Genomic DNA, 16,584 nt, shown 5'->3' with positions numbered 1-16,584 from the left:
CCTCTGGAATTCAAGTTTGTTTGCATTGATAGGCCTGCAGCCTGTGTTAATGCAATCTATATTATTATAGTAGCTGACAACAGTGATTTCGAATGTAATAGTATTTGAAATTGCATGGTTCCTTTGACTGAAGGATTTCAGTGTCTTGTCTTAGAAAAACATACTTCATTAACTGTTACCTCAGCATTACCAGCAGCTTTGCTTGAGATAGATTATGATGTGCATACATAGAGAAGGTTCAGACAGGAGGTCATGAGTAACAAGGCCTTCTGAAAACATTGCCTGGTTACAGTTCTTTAGTCCAAATATTTACATTTCTAATGAGGAGAGTGGTATATCACTTTTAGCTGAGAAGAAAAAATAACTGGTTTGTCATCATTATGGCACACAAGGGAGTGATTGCTCTGCATGTATAAAAAAGGGTGAATCTGAAGAGACTTTCTTGTATCCTCATAAAGGACAACTATACAATTAACATTTGAAACTTATAGAACAACTACAAGTTTTGGTACAAAATAAATAAAATTATAATGTAAGATATTATGAAGTGTTATTCAGTGCCAAGAAGGAGATATCAATGCATCATAAAAAAAGATTCTCCACACTCCTATGTTGGAAAACACTGTTACTCATGAAATCCCAAGGTATATAAACTTGATTCATTTTTAAGCTTCTGTTTATTACAGAACCATCTATTAGTATTTAATGAGAGTACTGTCAAGACTATGTAGGAAATAGTTTATATTTAAAGGGATGTTGCAATTTTAAACATTTTAAAATTAATAATTCAGCATGCTATTATATCTTGATCCTGTAACTTGTCCTGTGCACGTGGCTTTTCTGCCTGAAGGGAATCCTGCTCAGTTCAGACCAACACTTTGGGGGCAGTTGGATTTGTTTGTCTGGGATGCCATCTGAAACCAGGCCAAGAAATGTGGTTTTAGCAATCCAAGCAGTTTATTGATCTGGTGATTGTGTGGGTTATAAGAAGGGAAAAAAAGACATGTGTTTTTTTTTTTTTTTTTTTTCTGTAGGCTTCAAGTGTTTGTCTCCATTGCTGGATGCACCTTTGAAAAGTCAGGTCTTTATCATTGTCCAAGAACAACTGTCTCCTTTTTCTCCTGGGAAGCTTGTGACTATGGTAGATGAGGATTTAAGAGAACTGGATTCTATTTTTAGATATAATAGTAGCTTGTCAAGTCTTCATGAAGGTACTTCACAGTGCTTTGCCTCAATTTCCTTATCCGTAAAATGGGCATAATGATACCAGACTCTTTCATGTGGTGCTTTGAGATGTACTAATGAAAAATGCTGCTATGACCTTTTCTGTAGCTCCTATCTCCTCCTAAAAGGCCTGATTCTGTTAGCAGCTACTTGAATGGTAATGAGACCTCTTACTGTTTAGTAACGCTTGATGCTTAGTGTTCAGCATGTGCTCAGTACTGTGCAGAAGTAAGTCCAAATAGTTTGGTTTTTTTTTTTTTTTTTTTTTTCCACATAAGGATTTTCTTTATTTTATCCCATTTCAAGACTGTGTTATATTTTCTATTTAATATTTTGGAAGTCTTCAACTAGGCTAACAGGAGGGCATTCTGCATGGGGTTTGTTCTGCATTCTGTTCGAAAGAATTAAGAGTGCAGCTAAGCTGATGCCACCATTACTTCTAATGTTAAAATACATATGTCTTCTCATTGTTTGAGGCTAAAATATCCTTGAGTCCTGTGCATAGTAATTAATTCTGACTGCAGCAATGCTCACTAGTATTAATGAGTGTGGGTCTGATGCGTGACAGGATGCCTTTCTGCCAAAAAGCCACTCATATCTCCTGCAGCTGCTGTTTTTGCTGTTCAGCCTGGAAGGAATTTTATAGGCCTGTTCTTCCTATTCCCCAGAAACAGCCCACTGTTTCAGGAGAGAGAAGAGGCTGAAACTCATTCTAAGTCAAAATGTTGACATATTAACAGGATCCTATCAACAAATTCTTGAGGTGAAAATATATTAATACATAAATATATGTAATTTCTCTCCCTCTGACACATTACTGTACATTACATGTACTTGACACATTAGTGCACTTACTTGGTAGCCTGTTAACATTATAGATAATATAAGGAAGCTGCTTAATAAGTTTGTACTCCAATTAGGCAAATTGCAAACTGCCCTTTAGCAGTTAGCTAACAAAGCTTCTCAGGTGCTGAAGCAATTTACTAATTCTAGTATGGGGAAGGTAGAGTGAGATTTCTCCTGTCCTGAGGTGAAGAATGTTTATTCCCAGATAATTTTCCTTTGTTGATTGTGTGTGAAAATAATGCTTTCTTATTCTTTCGGAAATTGTGGGATAGTAAGTAATCCAGTATTCCATCAACTCCTTATATCTGCATAAAGGAAAACTAAGACTGAAAAAGTCAGAAATCTGATTAGAAGTGGTTATAATTTGTTTTGCTGTAGGTCAACAGTTGTCTAGAGAATAATATCAAAAAGCTCTTCTACTTTGCTTTCTTTGGTCTTGTGCTGAAATGAATTTTTTGCTACTTGGCCTTTTTCCCAGGGATTCTTGGGAATTTGGCTCAAATAGTTTGGTATGCTTTTTTTCCCCACTAAAGAGTGAAATGTTCTAGGTGTACAAATTATACTTGCTTTATTAATGATTCCTTTACATGACAACGTAGTGCCTAAAGGCATCAAATCAAGACTCAAGTAATTCTGTTTAGAACTTGGCTGTTTGATGAAGCTGCATCCTTAATTGTAGAAGTGCCTAATTTTATGCACTGAGCAAGTGAGTTACTTCAGAAGGTTTCCAGAATGATTTCTTTAGGCAACAAATTAATGGCAAGAGTCGTGAGAGTCAGCAGCAAGGAATGGAGGCAATCGGTGCAAATATTGAACAATCAGAAAGGAGCTAATGACAAGGTATGGCTGAGGAGGTAATACATGAAGGATGCAAAAATTTTCAATGTAACTCATAAAGAAAGATACAATTCTTAATCTTAAGAAGCCGATTCATTAGTAGGAAGGGAAAAGAAGTCACAATGTTAAGATTACAGGTTTCCTGAGTTGTGATACGATCAACCTTTCAGAATGTTATTCTCAGTTCTCATGTGTGTCCACCTCTGAGCACGCACAAAACCTTCCCTAATTGTTTCTGACTTGCTCCTTGGTTTATGTCCTACAAGCTGATTTATTATGTGGTAACAGATGAGAAGAGGAAGAAAGGGTTATTTTAATTTAAATGGATCACTCTGTGTCAACAGTGTTTGGCTGAGTAGATCTGTTTATTATTAGCACCAACAGGTCAGGCGGCTAAGAGAGTTTCAATGTTGTTTTATTTAAAATACACTTTAAAATACACACAGCCTGAAATCCTGACTTCGTGATTGATTGTATAGCTGGGGGCTGGCATGTTCGTGAGTTGACCTCACTACCTGATCTGGAGGGCTCAGCTTGCGACAAGGTTCAGTTTACAAGATGTTTCAGAATTAGGCTGTACCCACATCACAGCTATGCTGGGATTTCTGACAGAAATTGATAAATGAAGAGCCCAGGGATAAGTATTGAATTCTTGTTTTAAGAAGGAGTATCTGTGTTCTCTAGCCTGAAAACCCTTAACAGTATCTTGTGAAGTTATCTGTTTCATGGACCATTACATTAGAGGCTACTTATGCCTTAATTTCATGTTTATATTTTTGTACTGATGAATTATTATATGCGACAATGCCCTTCATAATGAAACATTAGCACAAAATGATTGTTTTCAGTTGCAAGCCCATAGGTAGAGATGCTTCTTTAATTGCATCCAAAGCACATTCTGCTCCCATAAATGCCGATTAGCAAAAGCGAAGAGGGGCAGTAGTTTGATGGTCAGAAGCCCCTAGGGCAGCACCACCCAGGTGATCCACAGATAGCTAAAATGAGGATTGGACACAGCCTAGCCACGTTAGTGTAACACATGGCCTGGGCTCTACTGGGGGAGGCTATTTATACTCTGCTAGAGTAGCTCTCCTTCAGCTGTGTCTGTTGATTCTCTGGTACATAAAGATAGGAGCAATTGTGAGACAGTGTGGGGAATATGCCCCTGTCAGGACAAGAATTCTTCTTTGTTTCATGAGCATCATTTAGGACTGTAACCTTCAATGTAGAGAATAATATCCATTTTGTAGTAGTGCTGAATGCATCTGGGAAGCAGAGAGGGGCCAATCAAGGTCTCGGCAAACATTTCCACTGTGGTAGAATAAAAGGGTTTCTACCAGCAGAATCACTGATTTCGTGTGTTCCCTGTTCAGCTGTCAATAAAGAAGGGGAGGCAGGAGACAGAGATAGGAAAATTTCAAGTAGAGGAAGAAGAAAAATGATAGTGCTCTGATACCATAAAGGAGACATCCATAAAAGAAAAGGCGGTATGTCCAACCTACTTCTGGAAAAAGAAGATAGCTGAAGGAGCTGGGGGGTAAGTGGAGTGTCCTTACTCAAGGACACAGATCAAATCCAGTGCTTCAAAGGGAGACCTTTTTCAAGTATTTGTATTTTTTTGCAAACATTGCAATACTCTAGCACTAGCTAAAATTTAAAATACATGTTTGTAAGAAATTCTTTTGAATGTCTGATTTATTTTTTTTGAACGTGAACCAGAACAGCTACAACTAGGTACAATTCTGGGAAAATGTGCCTAATAGCAGAGTTGAGGTTTACCACTGGTCCCAGGCCCAGGGCAGCTGGACTAAAGGACCCCTTGCAGAGGGCTTCAGAGAGGATTCCTATATCCAGAAATTTGCTGGAGTGACCCAGATTAAAGATGGTATTTGAAATCTTGCCATGTTTGGAAATGTGTGGGATGCAACAGTTGGGTCCAATTACAGTAGATTCACGATTGTCTATGAAAGGGACTCAGCCAGGACTACAACAAATAGTAATTTGACTTTCCATGCATTTTTCAAAAATCTTTAGTTGGGAAAAAAATATGCAAATATTTGCTCTCTCAATAAAGAGCTGAGGCCAAAAATAAAAAAGATAGTATGTTTATGCATTGTTTTTTTTCACGGGGAAAAGAGATGTTTCCCTTCCTCTGATATTTCCTCCCATTTCTCAGCTTGTATCAGTTTCAGAATGGAAGGAGAAGGGAATCCAAAAGACATGTTAGAGGTGATCAGTTCAGACTTCTCACTATTTGCCTCTCATCTGTCTGTCTTGGTCCCCAGAGCATGCTGTTTGCTATTGATGGAAATGGATATGTTTCCTGAAAGCAGTTCAATTAAGAAAAAATGTTTTGGTTTTATTTTCCTTTTTCTCTTTGAGAAGTCAGCACTGTAAATTAATATTTAACATGTACTAGGAGTTAGCCTTTAAGGAGGATTAATTTAGTTGTTATGTTTGTGAGGCATATTTTTAAAGAGGAAGTATCCTTCAGTAGTTTTTGACTAGCATTTCCTAAAGGTTTTTTGTTTGGTTTTTTTTTTTTTTTTTTTTTTCCTCCTTATTTCCCGGTGTCTTTGAAATAAAGTGGCCTGTTGCTCCTTCAGTGATCTACATTTAAGGTGTTTGAGTCCTAAAAGGGAATTGTGGGTTTTGCATTCATTTATTTACGAAACTCAGAGGTTTCTACCTCCATGAAAGGCCCATTTATTCACCTAGAGAGCTCAAAATCTCTGCTAAACCCAATCTTCTGTTTAAAGGCTTAAATCCCTGAAGTTGGTGTCTATGCTCAGAAGAACAATATCTCTGCCCTTTCTATGATCCTGTATTGACTGTAGTACATTATACCAGTTAGTGAGTTCTCTCTGATAAATATGGTCCTAAGTAGTAATATTTTGTATTTTCAATTGGTGGCTGTTGGCAAGCAGATTCCATTATGTATTCTCAGCTTTTTGGCTACTGTCAAGCTAGCTTGGATTCTGATGATTTACTACTTTGTAGGATCTATCACTTGCTGTTGTAAGCTTTGTAGAGAAAAAAAAGATATACTGTAAAATCTATGCTGAAGAAACAGTTGGAGAATAAAAAAAAAAAAACATTCAATTTTTAAAATAAGTATATGTTTTGGGTTTCTCAGAGTGTGATTCTGTCAACCTTCTTGGGGCAGGAGACCTTTAAGTGTGTTTTGTACAACTCCACACACAACACTTAGGCAATGAAAGCATTCTCACTCACACCTGAAGTGTAATGTCTGTCATTAGACATTTATTTGTACTATAATGGCACTAGTAGATCAAACTGGGTCTTGGGCTCCTATGGTATTTTCAAGGCTTGTTTCTGTCTTCTTTTTTTTTTTTTTTTTTTTTTTGTAATACTGGTGACACATCCCTTAAGGATAAAGTCATTTTATTAAAACTCTTTTAGCAGGAAGGAATTTTGGCACCTGCATCAATGCTGATAGCAAAGAGCATCTGCACTGTTTGCTGTGATCATGCAGAGAAAGAGTTGACTTCATTTCTACAGCAGTTATGACTATAATTTCCCTCGATTGCTGTCTACTTTCATTTAATTTGTGCTCAAGGGCCCTTCACATAGAATGATTTCTGCTGGGTGAAAGATCTTGCTACAGCTGAGAGGTCACAGTATAATACACTCTATTGATTGTAATGAATACTTGGTGTTTGCTGTGTTCAGGATGCATGAAGGAATCCATTTTAAGTCCTGAAATAAAAGTAAAATGTAGGTTGATTGTATCTACATCTCGCAATTGTGTTCATGGAGGTTTACTATCAGGTATGAGAGGTCTGTCACCAGCTTGGCTATGCAAACTCATAATTTTTTTAAGTTTACCATTGTATAACAGCCTTTTTGGGGTGTTATCATTGCCTGATATAAATATTTTCATAGCTCTACAGAGGGAGTGTTTGTATGACCATTAGTACTTCGTTAAAATCTGGAAAAAAGATTATTTAATGCTATGTGAGAAACAGGACTGTAGTTCCGGTGGAGGAAAAAAAGTATTTGCTACTTTTAACATGAACACAACCTTTTCTGGTAAGTGATGAGTAAAAATACATTGCTTCTCAATGGGAAAGAAATCAAACAGTCTACAGGTGTCTTCCCAAAAGACAGAGAACGGGAGGATGAGGACAAGGCTATTAATTCCTCTCATTTCTCCCTTTTTTCCCAGGACCTATTGGATCATCTGTGGGTTCCCTGTGTTCCCTTTGTGGTCACAAGCTCCCAAATTGTTTTCAGGTAAGAATCACTGCTTCTGATTTAAATTAAATTCTGCATGCATTTATGAAGGAAGGAAAATAACTGACTGTGAGGGCAGTCTGCAGGTGGTCAATAGCATTCTAACTGATGAAGTGTTCCTTCTGTTGAGTAATACAGCTGGAGACAATGCGATTAGTTTTGTTTGTAGGGCCTGGCAGCACTTGCTGAAGAAGCAACAACTGTGCTGTTAGGTCTAGAGAACAGGCACTTGCATGTATGAGATCACTGCCCATTGAACAGCATCGTACTTCCTGAGGTGGCTAATGTGACCATCTTATGAAACAGGATTTTTTTTCCTGGTTTGAATTCAGTAGCCTTACACAGAAAACTCATAATTGTGTCCAGGAGTTAATATGCTAAAGAAGACACAGTTTTGTGTATATTTATTTGTTTAAAATCCAATAAAGTCCTATTTAGAAGGGGGAAAAAGAACAGCAGCAAAACCTCAAAAGCTAGACCCAACCAGCCTGAGACAAATCTATAATGATATAAATTATGCAACATTTTTGACTTTAGAGTCATGGTACATCTGCACTCTAAGGGAATTTGTCCCAGAGGATTTGCCATACCAAATTAGACTTCATATCAATCTACTCTGCAAACTTATCTCTGAATGTAGCCAGCACCAGATGTTTAGGAGGGAAGGTGGAAGAAACCACCTGCTTCACATAGAAATGAGGCTAAAATGTTCTTTACAGTAGGTGCCCTCCTGAGCAGTGATTAGATACAGGTTGAAGTCTGAAAGCAGAAAATGTATTATTTCACAAAATTTATGGTAACTAGGTATTTTTGCTGTTTTTATAAATGCAAGTTTGTGTATAGTTTTTGAGCAAAATTAGGGGTTTTAAAACTGTTTCAGTATCAATAAGTCATTCACCTCTAAAAGAAGATAAACCTGTATGTCCAGAGAGACCAAATTTGTGACATCAGCCCCATGACAACACTAGAAGAGGCAGTGATGACTCCTGAAGCTCTTTTTAATGAGATCTCATATGTAGGAAGAATGTTTGCATTTATTTATTTAATGTTTTACAATAGCTGTAACAGATAATGAAGTCCTTTCTAGACTTTCTGAACTTCCTGTCAGTAGTCCTGCTTATTTTCATGCTCATCGGAACTAATACAAACTCAGCGAGACTTGGGTTTCAAAGTGCATTTCCTGTGATTGTGGATTAGGTCAGGATGGACTGAACTCAGGCATCAAATACTACGTGATAATTAGATCTGTGTGAAGAAGTTTGGATATTTATAGTCTCTGTGAAAGAGTGATTATTAACGCACAGAGTACTCCAAAGTTACAGAAATGGGATTGTCTTTACTTCCACTTTAGCAACTCACCTGAGCAACAGTTGTCAATGATTTAGAGGGGTAGGGCATTAAGCGTGCTGGTTTGGACTGCATGATCTCAGTCCCAGACATCCCCGGAGATCCTCCAAGGTCAGGTGTCCCCAGAGGCAGAGTTGTGCTGTTCCCTCTTTGGGCTGAGGTGGATGAGTTTTATGAGGTGGAGAGAATCTTCCAGATTGTTTGAGCTTTGCTGGCTGGAGGACTGTTGTGAGATTTTGCTGTTTCAATGTTTTAGCGAGTCACTGGGTAAATACTTTTGTGTAAGTTAGTTCTGCTATTTCTGTCAGTTATCTTTTTCTTCATAACAACCATGTAACTGTGTTTTATCTAACAAAAGTTATATCCCTAAGAACTACATAGCAACACACAGAAGGTCAAACTGTGGACTTCCAATATCAGCCTAATTACTCAAGTGATGTCACCTCAATAGACCAAGACATCTATTGTTTTGGACTTACAGAGCAGGAAGAAAAAAAATAAAAGTGTCATAGAATTTGAGTAAGTAAAAATAACTGCCATATAAGGTGCACAGCATTTAAATTGGAAAAAAAAAAAAAAAAACCAAAAAAAAAACCAAAACCAAAACAACAACTCAGAGAATATCAGGTCGAGTGACAGAGCTGAGGCTCATTCTTTTCCCTCTTTCCCCATGCATTAAGTGCAAACTGATAACTGCAAAAAACATGTAGGCCATTGGATTTTCTCTTATGTCACCAAAGGCAGGCTGGCTGTTGGCACTGGCTGGGTTTCATGATTGATGTGACCTTGCTGGTGACAGTGTGTGCTGCCAGTACCGAGGAATCATAGTTCATCAAATTCAAGAGATGATAGTGTCTCAGGATTTATGGCCCAATCTGAAACTATTGGAAAGACTTGTATTGGCTTTGGTGGCTTTAGATCAGGTCCTAACAAACTGAGGAGAAGTTTTTTGTCTTGTTTCTTAATGACTCTCAAAGGGAGAATTATTAATATTAGCTAGGGAGGTCCTGAGAGGGATCCCTGTCAGTCAGGTGATTTGCACATTGTATCTCTGAGTTCATAAATTGGTATGTAAGCCAGTCTTCAATGATTAAAGAAAAAATGTCTCACTAGTACCTAGTTTAAACTTGATTTTGGCTCTTAATGATTCCGAAGGTGATTAAACTGTGAGGTACACAACAAAAATCCTCTGAAACTTAAAGGACAAATAATAATATTTAAAATAATATTTAAAAAACAGGACAAAGTCATTGTACTGGGCTTTTCCCCCTTAATGTTTATACTGCCATTTCTTAAGTTGCTTTTTGACTGTTGGATATATTTATGCCCAATGTTGGATATATTTATATCCAACTCATATAAAACTAACAACAGAAGGGCTGGTTCTCCTTTTAAAAGGCTTTTTATGCTTCTTTTTTTAAGTGCTTGTAAACACCAGGAAAGTCAAGCCTAGTTTTCAGCTGTTTTACTGGAAGATATGGTTTAGGTCAAACTTCATGATGGCTTTGTGGTCAGGCAAGGATCACATCCTCCATTATGTCTACTCTGATTTTTTTAAACTCACAGCTTCTGTTTTTTTTTTTTTTTTTTTTCCTGTACTGGCCCTGATGATTAGAAAACCCTTCCGTATAAATATCAGAAAAGTTACCTCCTGTTTCTCTCTCAGATCTTTCCTTAAAACTGTCTATTTTTAAGCGATAGCCCCAAGAACTCTGGCAACATACTGGCTACTGAGGTAGTGAGATAGCTAGTGCACACAAAAAAAAAATGTTTGGGACCCTCTTTGTATGACTAGAAAGAATTTTTCTGCATGTTCTTGTTGCACAGACTATAAGCAAAAAGGCAGCTGGCAAACAAAAATGAGATGATATAGGGAAATGGTGTTACTGGTGTATAGTGAAGGCAGAATATGGGTTGCTTCAAAGTAAAACGTTTTTGAGACATGTAAGAGAAGTGTTGAGTTTTGATTCATTGGAGATTTGTTACATGTCACTTCTTCATTGTAATACTCCTCCATAAGTAGAGGAAGATGAAGTGTTATGTGTTGGTAAAGATTGAGAGTTGTTTTTCTTTCAAGTTCATGTTGTAATTTGCATAAAAAACCACAGTCAAAGTACTATCGGCTTGAATGATCACCTGTGAAATCATAATCGTCCATCACAGAACAGAATAATCTCACTCATATTCTTCTAGAACAGAAAATTGGTCCTTGAACATGCTGAAGTCTACACTACCAAAGTCTTTGAAGGAAGAGGCCTCTTCCAACTCATAAGTAATGAAAAATAGAGTTGAGGTCTACTCATGGGTTAGTTGGTTGAAGGCTTGATCTTCCATTAGGGTGACCTGTGATCCAAACTGTTCACACAAACACCAGTGGAGACCTGGCAGGCAGCAGGCAGCCTGGTGGGAGCAGATTGATTCACAACAAAAAGTCAAAGCTTTTCAGGATTGCCATATCTGATGCATTAGCCTAAGCCTAAAAGAGACAGAACTTTCATATTTCTTACAATAGAACTGATGTTCAGACAGTAAATACAGCTTCAAACCTCCCCATGCCCCTTCTAGAAAGTAAGTTTAATTTTTACACAGAATAGTGGGAAGTCATTTACTACTAGCTTGGGTACAGTGCTCTTGTTATCAGACTGGACTCATAGTTGCTATAGCAGAGTGTAGTAGAAATGTGTGGAAATATTAACTTTGGAATTAAGCACAGTATTTGTAAGTTGCAATTGAAAGTAGAGGATTTTTAATTACGAATCTTGACAAGGCTTAAATGAATTGTTTTTGTCTCAGTAAAAACTGTGGCCTTGATAAATTTCTGTTACTGAAAAGCAAGTTAATTTTCCCTGTTCAATTCTTCTTTCAGTGGCTGTTATACATCATAGAAACTAATTTATGGGGGGGAGCACTGAGCGGGAATTGATGATTATTTTAAGAATAGCTCAGCACAAAACTACTCACATGAGTAAAGGAGGCTGGGATTTGGTTCCCTATTCAGACTCCACAGATGCTATTATAAGATGCTTCAGAAGCTGGAATCACTTTTCCCCCATCTTTGTGGCATACAAGAATGTAATGTAACCTGGGGGTTTGCACTTTATTCTAATACCACTGGCTCACAGGAGTGCTGGTATCAGTTTTGTGCTCTGACATTTCATGTTAAAAAACCCAAGATCATTACCACTGTTTTTTCGGTTTTAAACATGTTAGCTATTAAGCCTATAGAGAGGTGCAGTGTTCTGCTTGTAGTAGGAAATGGATACCACCAGTAGCTCATGCCACAATTGCTTATCACCACCCTTTGTGGTATGAGAAACTGCCACTCATTCAGGGCTGCCAGCAATGCCTAACTGTCTTCTAACAAAATTAGTCCAGTCAATCTACATTTATGATGTAAACTGTTTACGTTCGTGTGGTTATTGTGGCTAAAACAGGTTAGGGAGGGAGTGCATAAACAAGTAGATATCTGGTACCCTGCACAAACAAGGCACAATATGCTTGTTTCTTTCCTTCTATCAGATTCTGTTTCCATGACCACATTACTATCCTTTCCTAATAAAAGCTGAAGGTTTCCCACTTAGTTTTCCCATCTCAGTAAAGCAACTTCAGGAAAAGTTCGTTCAGATGGAACTATCACAAAGCATCCACCTTTTCTGCACAGAAGCCTTCTGGACTGATAAATGTTAAAACCACCTGGCTGGGTAGTAAGAAGACAATGTTCAGTGACCTTTGTTAGAACTATCACAATCACAGCCTATGGCAGTGTTTCTCCAATGTGGTTGGCAGGGATTTAAAAATGGCCCTGCCACAGGAAAGACAGAGGGATCAAGAAGTTCTGCTGGTTTGCAGTGTATCACCTGCCCTAAAATAATTCATGGCACTTTCTCCAAACTACAGAGAAGTACTGGGGAAAACCTAACACAGATATCTAGAGAAGAATGGAGCATTTCTATGAGAGATTTTTTTTCAAATGGTGTATATGTTGAAGGCTTTGTCAACAGTCTCTGGGCAGGCTAATTCTGGTGGCCAACTCCAAAAGGCCAGAGTAGGCTGCTACGATTATACAGACATTGCAGATTCAGCCTCTGCATAAGCCCGTGGTCTTCTGAATACACACAATTCCCAGAGAACTCAATGATTTAAAGGGCAGCATTTGGCCTCATGCTGCCATCTTCAGTAACTATGTAATTCAATTAAATTAAAGTGGGAAAATCACTTAAGGCAGTTTTGAAAAATCACACCTTAAATGAGTAAAAAAGATGAACCAAACATACGTACGCATATATATGTATATAAAATATGATACACATACCTATAGTATATGTCAAAAAACAACATTCGCAGTTATGCTACTAAGGATAATTCCATTTTCCCTAGACTGTTAGACTACATTCATCCCTGTGGCATGTGAGAGCCTTCTGTTAGTGCATTAAGCCATATATCTTACACATCCGTTACGTTTTTATTCTCAGATTCTCCTTCTAGGAGCAAAAACTTGTCCAATTAGGTCTCTTATTTTGGTGGACCTGAGGGATTTTATTTCTTTGTTTGCTTTTCAGTCTACATGCTTCTACATAAATATGGTAGATAAGGAAAGATCAAAGGACTTTGCCTTACACTTGAAACAGAAGGTACAAAGGCTTGCCAAAGGCTCATTAATCCATCACTGATGCTGAGGTTTCCAATTTATCCTCTGTTGCGTTGTCATGTGAAGCCTTACACAGGGCACTCGAAGTGCAGTGGTATGCCCTGAATGCCAGCCAAATGAAAGGGGACAGCTGTGGGGTAAGTGCTAATGCATCTGAGGGCTGTGGGATCTGAAAATAGAAGGAAAATAATTGCTGCTGATGTGAGTTTCCCAGCATACATGCAAGAGTATGGGGATAGAGCCAAATAGGTTCAGAAAGGGTCTTCACTAACACCTGCCTAAAATGCAGCCTTTGTCAGGCACAGAGGATCTGTCTTTGCTTAGATCATCCATTCATGTACTTTAATGTAGCATGTACTGCCAGGTCTCTTTTATAACCCTGTTGCGCTTGGGACTCATTCTCTCTCTCTCTCTCTCTCTGTCATTTCTATGTGTTATTCTTTGCTCCTTCATAGCAAAATTATTCTGATTTTTGTCTCTAACTCATCAGCTTTCTGATATCTTCAGCATCTCAGTGTTTTCCGTACTATCCAACCTAGAGTATGGATGAAGACTTGCACAAATATTAGACCTCTTTTCTCCTGTGCTGTTTAAAAAAATTATACCTCTTTTTGACATTACCTGTGATGCGTCCTAGGCAAGTACTCTGTCCCTTTATTTACTTGTAGTTCATAGCTCTTTGTGCTGCAGTGACAGCTTTTAAAGGAGAATAATTTCTTCTATCGGGTGTCAGAGAAATCTGGGATCTCTGCTTAATGATAGACAGTTACACAATGTGTGACTGCTGTGATGCCGAGTAGGATGATTAGCTTTTAGGAGTGTGTGACCACCAGTGGAGCGCACTGAGTTGCATGCCAACTTTTAAAAGCAGTGAGTTAACAGCTAGTTGACTTGACTCTGGAACACTGCAGGACAGGTAGGTAATCCGACAGACTGGCTGCAGTGTGAGACAGCAAAGTGCAGGACAGCAGTGGGAAGACTGCCAAAATCTAAAGGACATCTGACATACAGATGCAACCATATGAACTTTCCCTTCCCATGCTTTAACTCATCATGAAATGAATGTAATGCCCTTTTAGAAGAGTCTCTCCAGTTGGCAGAGACTTGCTAGTTCACTTGGGAGAACTTGATCATGAGGCTGCAGAAGTTTCATTGTAAAAACAAAATACCAGAACATCCCACATATTCACTCTTTCCCCTCCCATCTGATGTAGACTAACCCTTAACCACACCAAAATATGCCGCACATAAAGACTGGGTGAATAACTGAGTTGTGCTGATTAGATCTAGTTCCCTCATCTTACAAGTCAACTAGCATGAGTAGGAAGCCTGTGTCATATCTGCGGTAGAAGGGAGATTTTGGAGCCACCACTTGATTTAATTGTGTAAAGACAAATCCTTTCTTGCACTGTCTGCAACCTGAAAGAAACTTAGACAGAAGTCCATCTCTTACCACTGTGATCCCTATTATGGAAGAAGGAGCTTTGGCTGGCAGGGAGTGAGGACCCCTGGCCACCTTGTGTTACACAGATTCTGGACCAGGCTTCTAAAAAGAACAGAAGTTCAAGGTTTTATCAGCAGCAATGTTCCTGGCATGGTTTGTCATCTGTGAGTTATTTCTATTGCTGCTCTGAGCTGGTGGGAACTGATCTATGAAAGAAGTATAGCTACGCTTAAGGAATACTAGACTCAAACAAGTATACACTGGCTTCCATAAAGTTTATGAGATGAGCTTGGTGCTGCACCTACTTGGTAAGTGCAGATATAGTTCATATCTAATTCGCATCTTGCCAGGACCTCACTCTCATTCCTGTCTGTCCTTAGTAAATCAGTATCTTATACGTACACATATAACGGGTAAATGTTATCTGTCTGTGTCAGCTGTGAGATGCTTATCTTCCCCCAAAATTGTTATAATGAGATATATTTGCCCTCAATGTAACATTCTGTGATCTTAAAAGGCCAGCAAATTATACCACAGGCACTATGAAATATCCTAACCATATAATTTCATGCAACTTAATCAACATCACATAGTTTTTTTTAATATAATAATTTATTTTCAAGCAGTCAATAATTAAAATCTAATTGAGAACAAATTTAGATTTGTTTCAGAGCTTATTTCACTTCCACAATCCACGAAAGATTTAGAAGATTTAAGTATCTCATTTCAACTCCATTATGCTCGTTGCTGGTTGTTTGACAGAAAATGTACTTTTCCTAAACACATTTTTCTTTTATCAACATTTATGATTGACTGAGAATCAACAGAACAGAACTGGCTGCCAAAGCCTCGCGTCCTGTTGTGAGCCACAACTCTGACAGTTTGTGCTTTGAAAGTATATCAGCTCTCCTTCAGAAAAAGCTGTAAGTCTCACTGGCATCCCTAGTGAAGTAACACAGGGTCGCATGCTTTCTTTTACCTCTTCTGAACGTGTTAGGATGTGTTAGAATGCAAATCAAATTACACCTCCTGAGGGATGTAGAAGTTGGAGGGTACATGCCCAAATAGGCTCCCAGGCACTCAACAGCCACTGCTGGTACTACAGTCTTGCTATGGGGCAGAATGTCTGCTGGCAACAAGAGCCTAAAGGATGTCCTTGGGACATCCCCCCAAATGTGTTTCTTATTACAAGCTCGGTTGTTATCTGCATAAAGTCTTTTTGGTGTCTGGGATCAGAACCTTCCTTCTAATTGATTGAGATGGGCTCTCTGTGTGCTCTCCTGGAAGCGCAGGCAGCCTGTGTTTCTACAAAAATACTAGATTTGAACAGTTAACAGGAGAGCTCAAAAGAGAGTTTGCTAGGTCTTTTTTTACTTGAACCCTGAATAGATAGGGGAAAAAAATTGAAAAAATGAAGATGTTCTACTCTAGTGACTTGAAACATATATGGCCATGATTTTCATGGGCTTCCTAATGTGACATGTGTCTTACACAAAAATCATCATTTGCATTTTCCATTTAAGAACTTGATATTCTTTATAAACTTACTTGAATACTGTAGAGAGAGCTGACAGTTCCTAAAGAGAAAAAAAGCCACATTATTATTATGTCACTTCTAGAAATGCTAATGGCAGGATATGAAGGACAGCATAATTATAGTGTTGCTCTAGTGATTCTTCAGTTAAGGTTTTCTCAGTACTTTAATTATAAACTACTTGTTTCAGCAGTTTAACTTTCTAAATTTTCAAACACCCTTTGGGTTTGATTCACATTTTGCAGTGCTTGTTGGTGTAAAAAGAGCCTCCTCTAGTCAGAGTTGAAGTCTCATGCAATCAGAAGCACCCACCTCTATGCAAGACAGCAGGACTGAAAAGAAGGACCAAGGAAAGAATTGGCTTTTTCTGCCTAAGAACCAAACTGTTGTTGAGATGTAGGTGAACTGAAGTAATCGGGAGTGATAAAACCCTCAGAAGAGAAGTCA

At 38.3% G+C, this 16,584-nt stretch overlaps 1 protein-coding gene across 1 annotated transcript in view; it reads left to right on the top strand.

The window, feature by feature from the left end:
• LOC122154748 overlaps positions 1–16,584 on the top strand; it is a 128,930-nt gene that overhangs the window by 54,981 nt on the left and 57,365 nt on the right. The window contains exon 3 of the mRNA XM_042806294.1: positions 7,097–7,164. Coding sequence (XP_042662228.1) covers positions 7,097–7,164 — 68 coding nt within the window. The remainder of the gene's footprint in view (positions 1–7,096; positions 7,165–16,584) is intronic.

This window comes from Tyto alba, unplaced genomic scaffold (assembly GCF_018691265.1).
Source record: "Tyto alba isolate M040663 unplaced genomic scaffold, T.alba_DEE_v4.0 Super-Scaffold_46, whole genome shotgun sequence".
NCBI lineage: Eukaryota > Metazoa > Chordata > Aves > Strigiformes > Tytonidae > Tyto > Tyto alba.
This window is presented reverse-complemented; position numbering and strand designations above follow the sequence as displayed.